The sequence below is a fragment of the Sciurus vulgaris genome (genome assembly GCF_902686455.1).
Source record: "Sciurus vulgaris genome assembly, chromosome: 5".
NCBI classification, from domain to species: domain Eukaryota; kingdom Metazoa; phylum Chordata; class Mammalia; order Rodentia; family Sciuridae; genus Sciurus; species Sciurus vulgaris.
The window spans coordinates 11,641,730-11,654,029 of record NC_136465.1 but is presented as its reverse complement, the minus strand read 5'-3'; the positions used below and the strand labels follow the sequence as shown (position 1 = coordinate 11,654,029).

At 41.2% G+C, this 12,300-nt stretch overlaps 1 protein-coding gene across 1 annotated transcript in view; it reads right to left on the bottom strand.

The window, feature by feature from the left end:
• EBF2 (EBF transcription factor 2) overlaps positions 1 to 12,300 on the bottom strand; it is a 180,406-nt gene that overhangs the window by 7,497 nt on the left and 160,609 nt on the right. The window contains exons 11-15 of the mRNA XM_079139033.1: positions 11,893 to 11,981; positions 10,102 to 10,167; positions 9,844 to 10,021; positions 7,834 to 8,019; positions 7 to 174 (exon numbers count right to left, since the gene is read on the bottom strand). Of these exons, the coding sequence (XP_078995159.1) occupies positions 7 to 174; positions 7,834 to 8,019; positions 9,844 to 10,021; positions 10,102 to 10,167; positions 11,893 to 11,981 (687 nt within the window). The remainder of the gene's footprint in view (positions 1 to 6; positions 175 to 7,833; positions 8,020 to 9,843; positions 10,022 to 10,101; positions 10,168 to 11,892; positions 11,982 to 12,300) is intronic.

The following is a 12,300-nucleotide window of genomic DNA, read 5'->3' as shown; positions in this document are numbered from 1 at the left end:
ACTCACCTCTGAATCCATTTCCATTGCCACTGGAGCAGGCGGGTGAAGGGGAGCCTTGAGGCCTGATGACGGGGGCAAAGGCACTCTTCTGTTTGACAGCAGGAAAAACTGAAGAGGAAAACGGGAGGATGGAGGACGTGCTGGAGGATCCCACGGTGGGACTCGAGGACATGACTGAAAAGCAAATGCACAAGCCTCTTTAGAAAGAGGACTCGTCTAGACACGGAGCTCCTCCTACACACATTCTGCAAGCTTCAGTTGAGAAATTACTCACTTCCAGGCTTTGTTCTAGATTCCAAGGATTAAAAAACAAGTTGAATGTGACGACATTCCCTGTGTAGCCAGTGGGAGGAACAGCCACACACAGTAACTGAAATGGTCATGATCCTGTCGGAGGAACCCACACCACGATATGGAGACGCAGAAGGCAGGGGCTTTCCGCCTGAGAGGTGAGGAAGGTGTCATGGTTTAGATAGGAGGTGTCCCCCAGGAGCTCATGTGTGAAACAACGCAAGAAGTTTCAGAGGTGAAATTATGAGCTTATGAGAGCTGTGTCCTCCTCAGAGAATTAATCCACTGATCTGGATTCACTGGGAGGTGACCGTAGGTGGGAGGGTGTGGCTGGAGGAAGTGGGTCCCTGGGGCCTGCCTTTGGGTTTACACTTTTTCCATCTCTCTCTTCCCGGTCACCATGTCTTGAGCTGCTCTCCCCACCACACCCTTGGGCCTTGACGCTCTGCCACACCTCAGGCCAAGAGCAGCGCAGTTGGCCAACCATGGACTGAACCTCTGAAACCACAAGCCAAAATGAACCTTTCCTCCTCTGTGTTGTTCTTGTCAGGTATATGGGTCACAGCAACACAAAAGCCGACTGACACAGAAGTGTCACAGGAGGCCACGTTGTGACAACTCTTCCTTTAGGAACAGAAGCTCGGCAAGAGAGGACTAAGGCCACCATGACTAAAAAAATCATCAGATCTACCCAGCGTTGGAAACCCCTTCTTCACCTCAAAAAGTTGTCCTCTTGGAGAGCTGGCAACTCCCTGGCAAGTCCCAGGGCCCCGGAGGTTGATGTTCTGGGTTCATCTCAGTGGGCCACTTCCTCATTAAATGTAAGGGTTTATTAACATTTAGAAGATTGCCTCTCTCTCTCTGGACTTCTAGTACCCCTGGGAAATAAAGCTACCAGCCAGCCTCCCCTGACATAATGTTTAGGAAAAAAACCACCAATATTAACAATATTAACATTAAAATGACTTAAGGGAAGCCAAAAGCTAAGTGTCGTAATTTCCAAGAAAAAGAAGGGCAATTTACACAGTGAAGTGCCCCACCTCTTAATGTCAGCTACTCCACCAAGTTGCACCATAGAGGAAGATCATTTCATTGCTATGTTCCACTTGCTAAAAAAGGGGCAGAGTTCACAAGGGTTAAAAAAAAATACAAGGTGACTTGAAGGTCAAATGTTTTGACATGCTGTGCTAGACTCTACCATTTTCCCTCTCTCTATGGATAAAATTATACTTTGGACTTTGTTCACTCAATTGCATAGTTAAAACAATTGTAGGAGAAACCTCTAGCATGATGTCTTTTACAGCAGAATGAAAAACTAAACACATGGAAAAAAAAAAAGAGCTTTTTCTAAAAATCACCTATCCTTAGTCCTATTTTAGAACTATGCAAAAGGAAATACATCTCTATCTTTCTTCAAATAATAGAAATAAACAGAAAGAAACTGGACGGGAAAACAGAGTTCTGGAAGAATCTCACCTAATACTTGACAATGCACATACATAAAGGAAGATGTTGGATTAAGTATTTGGGGGTAGGTATTATTCAGAGTTCCAAGCAAGATTGCTTTTTCTAGCCTTGGTTTTAGCATCAATAAAACAGAAAAACCAAAAAACAATTCTCCCCTTTTTTTAAGGCACAGAATTAGGGGGCCAAAGAAAAGCCGAGGCTCAGGAGACCCAATTCTGCCTGCAGTCAGCAGGTCTGATACACCAAAATGGCACCTTGGTTTCCGCATCCACAATAGTGGAAGCTTCCCTCTTCCGCAGAGATGGAGCAGGTTTCTGGGATGCCAGCTGGGCTTTCACATATACTCGATCCCACTTCCACCCAGCACAGGGTCTCATTTTTATAAATACCTTTTTCCCAATAACTGATCTTAAATTGGTTGGCTCAAATATGATTGGCTCTCAGTGGAAGAGGAGACCCCTCAAGCTTTTCTAAACAACACAGAATAACTGTTGCAGAGTTGAATAAGCACAGGAACTAGTCAATACTTCTTATAAGACTTTTGTAAAAATGCCAAAGAACATCCAAATTAATTTAAAATTCAATACAACAGAAATCCTAAGAGGAAATTTAATTTGTGTATTTCAGTAAACACAATTTCTATGTTGATATGTTTCAATAACAACATTGTAAGAATCAGAAAGTTTTACTAAAATAAATTTTTGTTAAGTTATCAGGAGAACACTGATCTTAGGTATAAAAAGTTGTGATCAATCTACATTTATTGAGTCAGTTTTATACTAACAAAGAAATAGGTAGACCAATCCTTGGGGCAAAACAGGGTCCAGAAACAGGCGTGGGTATAGATTAGAATTGATAACTTCATACAGGTGACACTTCATAGAATATAGCTGGGAAATAAAAGCATGGAAATTTACTGGCCACTGGGAGACTAATTTTAGAGTACCTCCTCATGCTTAACACCAAAGTGAATCTAAGGCGATCAGAGGTGTTTGTGAAAAAAAAATCACAAAAATGCTAGTAGAAAAATTAGGACAGCCATAGAATTTGCATAATCTTTTCAACTCCAAAGTTCACAAGCTAGATTTGCCACATAATGAAAAACATCTGTAACTCACATACACAGAGCAAAAGACAAGAAAAATATTCATGTCCTTGACGGCTAATACATTTTTATAAATTACTTAGAAAAACACCCCCATAGAAACAGGCAAAGAACACAAGAAGGAGAAATGACAAAGACCAGGAGACCTGTATGGAAGCACTAAAACAGATCAGTAATAAAACGCTTATTAAAACAGTAACAAGATGTCATTTTCCACTTATTAAATTGATAAAGATTAAGAAAAAATTAACAGGGCAGGGAAACATATACTTTCTCTTTTCTGAGGGGAGAAACCTCTCTGCAGGGACTTTGGCAATACTTAGCAAAGTATTTTCAAATGTGCACATATCCTTTGACCCACTAATTTAATCTCTAGAAATGAATCCCAAGGAGATAATCACAAATGTGCCAAAAAAATAGATCCAAGGGCGTTTTTATAATAATGAAAAATTGGAAAATAACTTAAATGACCCACAGTAGGGTAAATTATTTTAAGTCCATACTTGAGAATGCAAACTTTAAAACGAATGTTGGTGAAGAATATTTAATAGATTATAATAAAAATTTTAAAAATCAGATTATAAGAACATAGAGACAGCAAACTCGCTTTTATTTTTTAGAAAGTATTGCAAAAGTCTAGAGGGATATAATGTACATCCAGGTTTAATAATGGTGTTTCCCGCTGACAAGATTGTGAATATTCTTATTATTATTCCTTTTACTTATTTACCATATTTTCACGATTTTCTACAATGAACATATGTTATTTCTGATGTAGACAAAATAGGTAACGCTACTGAAACTTTAAAATGTTAAATGTCTATTTCACAGATAAGTAAGACAGTCCTTAGCAAGAGGCATTAGCAATAGCTTTCCTGAGTGATGGTAATTTTCTTTGATTTAAGATTTTACTGCCCATAAACAAAACTGTTAACCTCTTTTGATACAAAAGAAAGAAGAAAAAGAAAAGAAAAAGAAATGAACTAGTAAAACCTCAAATTCCCAAGAAGAACATTGGTGATCCTAAGTAACTTTTTAGAGCAAACATCGCTCCTAGTATCTGTTCTCCATTCTCAGGACCGAGGTCTGCACTATTGGTGAGTTTTATGAAGGGTAGGCCTCCTATGTGTGACTCTGTGATCTGGCCACCTTTCTCCACCCCCCTTCCAGTAATCTGATGGCAGAATGCCACTGGTCATGCATCAGAGCAAACACTGCAATTTTCAAAATGTGACTGTCCCTGACTGCAAAGGCCAGACTCTAAAAGTTAACCATGGTTGTCCCCACGTAGAAATAGAGGGTCACAGTGCTTTTCTTCTCTTTATCTTTAGGAGTTTTTCGAAATGTCTATAATGAGAATGTTACTGTTATAATAGGAATTTTTTCTTTTCTAAAGAAACATGATGGAAACACATCAAAATATTAAAAGAGATCTTTTTTGTGGTCAAAGTAGGCTTTCTTTTAAAAACCATCTGCACATGTTCCATATTTAATATTTTAGAACAGAAAATGCCTTAATATTTATTTCTGATAATATAAAAAAAATTGAAGCCAAGAGCATGGTGTAGGACTTTAAGTGAGGTAGGAATCTCTGAGGACAAGCCGGACTCCTGCCTGTGTAGATTCTGTCCTGCACTTCTGATTGGCTTGGTGGCTCTTCTGCTTTGAAAGAAGTGGCCCCCTGGGTGTTACAGGCTTGCTAAGTAACCAATCTTGGGGGACACCAGAGTCTACCATTTTAGGAAAGCTGATCACACATACTTCCAATAGAGAATTTCTCTGGACCTCTCTCTCTCTCTGAATAGAGGCCAAACTAAAGGCAAGCAGGTCTGGCCCAGAAATCCATGTGAACGTGGGGAGTTCAGGAAAAAGTACTTTTCTTCTCCCAAGGATGCATCGGCTTGCTCAGCCTCAGCTGGAGCCCACCGGGCACAGGTCTCCTTTGCAACAAGCCACTGCGCTTGCTGGCGCTAAGGGGTCTGTCAGCATTTCATTATAACCCCCTATTGTCAGGGGTTTCGAATTCAGCCATAAAAACTTCCACTTAGCTGGAACTTGGCACACACTGCTACCGCCAGGAAGTGAAGTTTGTATGTAAAATTGAAAAAACATCTGTTTGGCCATTTCTGAAGTAGTGTGAAAGCAAATGCAGGAAAGAGGCAAGTGTTGAGTCCGATGCTCTGTGCCGGCTGTAATGCAAGTTGAACTTGACTAAGAGACCTGATGCCATTTCTTTTTAAAAGTCTCTGGCAAGTGACTGCCCCATAGCATGGTCCGGCCACATCAGGCTCCTTTAAAAAAATTAAATGAAAATCATAGGAGTGTGTTTTCAGACACAAGCAACTGAACTGATGAAATGTTTTCCCTTGGGTGTTTTCTCCCCCTTTCCCAGAGAAGACCTCGCTGGTTGGAAACACAAGGCAGGTGCTATTGTAATGGACTCCAGTGGGCATTTGGTATTTTTGCAGCAGGGGAATTTGGAATTTGATTGTAATGAGTGCACTGTTTGGAATCCTCTTCCCAGTCGGCAACTCCTTGAGACCCTTTCTCCAAACACGAAGGTGTTTGGTACCCTAGGTGCTGGGAGGTGACCCTCTGTGGTCGTTCCTGCTCCCAGCTGGGCAAGGCAGCTTCTCTTTCTCTTTTCCCTCTTCTGTGTGTTCTGTTTTTTAACAGGTGATTGAAAGATTTGCGGTGTTAATATTCTTCTTTAGCAGTGGGCTTGACTGACCATGAAGTCACTTGGTGGGGTGCAATTATAATTCCCGGATGAATTATAGTCAGGAACATTATGCAGTGACCCCCACCCCTGCTGGGCATTTTTGTTCATCTGTTCTCTCTCCCTGTCCCTGTTCCTCCTGTCTCCTGTCCACCACCTGCCCACCACCACACTACACCCTGTGTTGTTAGGCTGATCATTTTTATCCACAAAAACAACTAATTTGTGTGATTCAACCAAATACACACATGAATGATCGAACCATATGAAATTCCCATTTTTAGATCAAAACCAGTCAAACAGAGGGAATTTTGTGTGGTTCAACTTGATAACACATTATACCTATGTAAAATATCGTTCTATTATTGAGCAGACTACACGTGGTGTCTGAGCCTGGTGGCAGGTGTTCTGACCTCGTCTTCACTAGTTATCAGGGATGAGTCCACTTCTTGGCTCCTCACTTCCTCTGAGGCAGCATGGTTGTGACAGTGAGTGCTATGTCCACACCATGAGGTGGTGCGGGGACCTGACAGGACTCCAGACGTGAACACGCTCTTTGAGTCATAGGTGGAAGGAGACTGTCTCCTTATGAGGTGACATTTGCATGGTGGCTCTCTTGCCAGCCCGTCACTTGGAGGTTGTTAAGGACGAGGTCCTTCGACACACAGGGCACCTCACCTGGGGAGCACCGTCTGGTCAGCAGAACTGCCCATTCCTTCTGAGCCCCTTAAAAATTAACGTGTGGACACAAAATCTTCTATAAATAGCATTCCTCTCTGCATGTTAGTATTTTGTAAATTTGGAACCAAATTAATGGCTCCCTTGCATAGACTATAGGCCATTGGTGCTGGCCCTCAGATGTATCTAATTTTGCTCAACTTATGTTTTCTTTTATTTCAGTTTCTTTTTCTTTTAATTTTTTTTTTTTTTTTTCTTTTTTGGGGCACTGAGGACGGAGCCCAGGCTGGTGTATACCAGGCTGGCGCTGAGCCACTGAGCTGCATTCTAGCCCTATCTTGGTTTCGTGTTAGTTTCTACTTTTATCCATTTTATTATTATGAGTCTCCAAAACATTTTGGGAATAAGGTAAGGTCCAAATAAGTAAGGAAACCCATCGGTCCATACTCTGATTGCTTAGATAATCTAATAAACCTGGGCCATCCAACAAGATACAACCTGCAACCCATGTCTTTGCAATAACAAAATCTTAGCTGTGCTTCAAGAAATGACCTCTGCCACCCTCTGCTGCTGGGTGCTCTGTCCTCTTACCCTGCGTACAGTGTTGCATGTGTGAACTGAACAGACAAACCAGAAATAACTCAGGAGTGTCTGTCCCCTGGGAACTGAGGCCCAAAGGCTGGAGGGGCAGCCTCTGAGGAGTGCCGCTTTCTGAGCCGTGGCGGACATGGCTGGGTTCTGTCCTTGACACGTCCTTGTTCCTGGCACAAGGGAACCGTTCTGGGTGAAAAGAGGGCGAGTTGCTGAGCCCATGACAACATGCAGCACTTCAATCACTCAGACTCTCCACGTCCGCGAGTCCCTGGCCTAATGTATTCCCTAAGTAGGTTTGAAAAACACCCTCTCAGGCTCCTGGGACCATTGAGCAAGTTCCCAACTTAGCTCCCAAAGCAACCAAATGGGTTTTCACAACTTCCCAGAGGGTCGACTTTGCTGCCAGACCATAGATTAAGATGAAGCGGTTCTGTCTCAATACGCCATGCTGTTTCACACAGTCAACTTCCACCTCTCTGGAGGTGCCTTGTGGAGAGCCACCTCATAAATGAGAAACAGCAGGATGGGGCAAAATAACCTGAAGCCATCAATTCTAGGCCCCATTTGTGCCCTGCTCTGTCCTAGCTGTGTGATATTGAGTAAGTAGGTTTACTGCTGGGCACCCTGATTTCCTTACTATCATGTGGAGATAACATCAACCTAGAAAGTTCTGCTGAAGATGAGATGAAATATTGCATCTCAAAGTGACTAACGAAGAAGGCATATATGGTTAACTGAAATGGAATCTTCATTCCTCATTCCTATTGACGCAAGTCGCACATACGCTCTCTGTAATTGTTTCTGTCTCTTTCTTTCCCCCAAAGACCTGGAGTAACCCAGTGGGTCCTCGTCCAGCTAAGGGAAACTAAAGGCAAGCAGGACATTTCACCAGGAAGTTGGGCTATTCCCCCAAAAGGCTGCACAGTCAAACCCCGAGCCAGAGAGGCCTGAAGAGCAGGAGGGCTGACGAGGGACTTACTTCCATACGGGGAGCCTGTGGGTGAGCCGTTCAGAAATCCTGGAGATCCTGGGACGCCCAGGTTAGCCATGGGGACATTGCTGTAGCCATTCATACTGTTACTGGAGGTACTGTAGTTCGACTGCTGAGGTGTGGAGCTGGAGGAGTATCCCCTTGGGGAGATGCTGCTTGTGTTGCGGATGTATCCTTGACAACAAAGGAAAAGCCAGTAAATCGCAGCCCACACAGTTGCCCCCAGTGTGGCGAGCACAGGTCAGAGGATGCCATCACGCTGCTCCTGGGCAGCAGGGGAAAGTGGAAGTGTAATTCCAGCCCTTCTTTTTGAATTCACAAATAATAATTGTACATATCATAGGGAACATATGTATATAAAGTACAATGATCAAATCAGGGTAACCGGCATATCTACCACCTCAAATATTTACATTTATTTATGTTAGAAGCATTCAAAATCCTCTCTTCCAGCTATTTTGAAATACACAATAAATTGTTGTTAACTCTAGTCACACAATTGTTCTATACTAGAACTTCTTCCTCTCTCCTAACTGGGTTTTGGTACCTGATGACCAAGTCCATCCTCTTATCCCTTCGTCTCTTCCTCATCCTACACAAGGCCATGGCCCTGATACCCCTCCCCCTTCTTTCAAACCTCAGACGGCATCTCCAGCCCCGTCAAGGAGCTGTGGGAGGTCATAAGACATTAGTATTTCCTAAGACACTGCAGTCCTAGGAGACATGAATTGGTATACCTGAGAGGAGCATTCTCAGATGCTACATGCTGTGGCCATTTCATGAGGATTCACATACAGCAGGCCTAGAGAATAAATACTCTGGTCACTTTGATAACCTACTGTCTCTCAAATTTAATACACCATAGCATCTTTTTGGGGTGGGAGGAAGGCACCCTAATAACACTTCTGGGGCCATTTGCTTTCGGCAGCACGTGGTTTCAGAAATGTTAGCTCCAGGTTGTTGCCATGCCCTTTGTGGGACTGGGGACCATTTTTATTCAAGAAGTATTGATGCATTCATCCAAATGGGCTGTTGTTTGCCACCAGACTCTGACACATCAGCAACCGCATATGGCTCATCCAGTCTGTGAGTGGGAAGAGGGAAGGGGTGCTGAGCCTTCTCCATTCTTCTGAAACCCCAGCACAGAGATGTCACTTAGCCTATTCTGAAATGAAACACTTGGGATAACCATCTCAAACTATATACAAAACAACCCAAATTTTTCATCAAATTAAAGAATAAAAAACTGATACATGGTCCATGGGTCCCCTGTCTAAAAAAAAAAAGAAAGAAAGTAAAAAGGACTACTATCTTCTACCTCCTCTTTCATACACATTCACTCTGGTCAAAAGAATGAGACATTTTCTTTCAATGGATGAATAAAATTAGAAAGAAAACTGTCTTCAGTTTCAGATGTCATTAGGGACAATTAGTCTTAAAAATAATTTATGATAAAGACTAGCCTTTTAACAATCAAACTCTTTGAGAAAATCATTACATGATATACTTTGTATATAAAAGTACAGTTGACTATAAATTGGTTGCTATTTAAGGTAAAATACTGCAGAAGTTACCCAATAAAACAAAGTTGTTCACTCTTGGTTACCAAAACAAAATGAGAGTTGGGCATAACAAATGATAATGGTGATAATCAGCCTCTTTTCATTATTCCATCTGATTATCATAATAGAAGTGTAAATTTTATTCGATCAATATCTGTAAACTTCATTTCTGTATGCCTAAATCATTCTAAAGTTGGAGCAGACAATCTTATTCTTAAATATTTCCAGGCAAAGGGATTCTACCTGGTGCCCCAAAAGCTCAGAATCTAACAACATACCTAAATTTTTGAAACAATCCAATCTATTTTAGTACTGCTTATCCAGGGATACACGGAAGAATGATTCATGACTCAAGCTCTTACTCCTTCCACTCCAGCAGAACCAACCTTTAAACATGGAAGACACACTTGCGTTCTGACTCTGAGCAAGCGAGTACCTTGGTTATTTCCTTGTGTGGACTCTGAGATGCTGACTCCGAGCTGGCTGCCGTAAGAATTGATTCCCATCATGCCACCATGAGCTGGGGAGCTGGAGAGAGCCGGAATCTGGCTGGGATTCCTGGGGACACTGTAGAGAGCTTCAGCAATGTCTGCAGCTCGCTTCAGAATGATGTCCTGCAAAATGGCAGCTCAGGGTGAGCATTTAATGTAACAGAGAGTCAAGCTCAGTAGAGGGAAAGATGTAAGCTCCTAACCTGGTTATTGTGGGGAGTCCCATAGAGGGCCTCCACTAGATCTGCAGCTCTTTTCAACAGCATTTCCTGGAAAAGAAAGAAAGGCTGGTGTTATGGTTTGTATATAAATTGTCCCCCAAAGATTCATGTGTTGAAGCCTTGGTCCCTAAATACAGCCACGTTCAAAGGTGGGTTTTAGGGAAGTGATTTGAAAATGATGACTTTGACTTCATCAGTACATTAATCAACCCATTAAAGAATTAATAATTTGATGATATTAGTGGAAGGTGGTAAAAACTTTAGATGTTGGGGTCTGGTTGAAGGAAGCAGGTCATTGAAGCATGCCATGGAAGGGAATATTTTGTCCACCCCTTCTTTCCTCCACCATACCCTTCTGCCATTACGTTCTACCTCACTTCCAGCCCAAAGCAATGGAACCAGGTAACAATGAGCCAAAATACATCTTTCTTCCTTTAAGTGGTTTATAAAGTATTTTCGTCATAGTGCTGAAAAGCTAACTAATACAGTGGGGTATAATCAAAAGTAAAGCCCAAAATGGCAAACAAAAAAAATTGCAAATAAAAATAAAAAAACCCACATATCCCCCCCAAAATGGAAATAATTAGCCAAGAGGTCAAATATAATCATAGATATGAATATAAACCTGCAGGAAATTCATCACTATAAAATGGCTCCATAAAGGATGTGCTACCCCAACAAAGCACCATCAACCACACACTGAGTGTGGAGTTGGTTAAAATTAATGTCATGGGAATTCTATTAGAAACTTCTTACAGACCAGTGTTTGAAAACAATCTGGTACTCTAATTAACCAAATATTCTTAAGATGATTGATGGACCTGAGTGTAGCTGCTTGCCAAGGAGTTGTCCAAAGTACTGAAATTATCTTGGCAGTGCCTTCTGCAAAATTCTACCCTAATAAAGATGAATTCTTTCAATAATATTCCCCCCTGTTCAGTTTAACCAGAGAGAATTAGTAATCATGAATCCCTCTCCTCTCATTTTGTCTTCTCCACCTCCTGTTCTTTACAGCCTTTTAAATTGCTATTAACCTACTTTCCAGATATCATCTAATTTAATGGTGGGGCTGGGGATTTTTCCAGGTGGAAAATAAAGGTGTGATATAGAAGCAACCAGTGCTTGAATTTTATTCACAGTACAGAATAGAGAACATGGCATTTTTTAACATGTGTGTTTAAAGGACAAATGTAAATGTAAAGATTTAATAGTTTCTCATTAGTTGAATGACAACCAATAAATTGGTGTATTTTTAAATGCAGAAAGCTAACATCGTGGGCCAGGTTTAAACTGTAGTTTTCATAAGTAAGTTCATTTAAAAGTGATGCACTTCATATAAGTTTTGCAGGGAGACACTTTTGTCTTCCTTAAGTTTTTATGCCCACAGTTGGCCATCAATAAATACTTGATTGTGAATGGATAAGCATCTGCAATTACAGGCAAATAAAATCATATTTCAATACGAACCAGTGGAAGCTTAAAGTTTTAAGCAATTATGCAAATATTTAATTTCATAAAGTTGGCAATGTTTTATAAAATGAGTATTCTTGTAGCATACCTGTTTTATAGGCCCAAATTTTCATATTTCATATATCCTCAGCGATTAAACAATATATTTTGTATTAGTAGGAATTTCATGTTCATCTACTATCTGAAGCTTGCTAATTTCAAGGCTTAATTAATTTTAATGGAACTTACATAGCCAGATTTGACTAAACTTGCTGAAACTCCACAGAAAGGTTTTCATATGTCAATTTCCAAAAGCGTTTTTACCTTAGCTAATCTCTCTGGATCTCCAGGATGCCTGGGGATGACTTTCTGCAGTCTCTGGAAGCCATAGTCTATGGTGGGTTCATTTAGTGCTGAAAGACAAAAATCCTCTCTTTAGTATGTGTCCAGGCCCCAGAGCAAGCGAGGAAGCCGTCCACAGGTACTAAAAAGACTGACACCGTCTAAGGATTGATGCAATCATTTAAGGGTCTGTTGACATCAGGTAAATCACACATGAATTTAGAATTCATAGTAATTTTATGTTTTCCCATTAAAAGAGCATTTCAAAATTTCAGGATTATTATAATCATCCTGTCATTTCTGCCTCAAGGACAAACCCTTTGCTCACTCTCAAATATCAAAATATTGAACAGACAAGCATATTGCAATTTCTTATGAAGATAATAAACT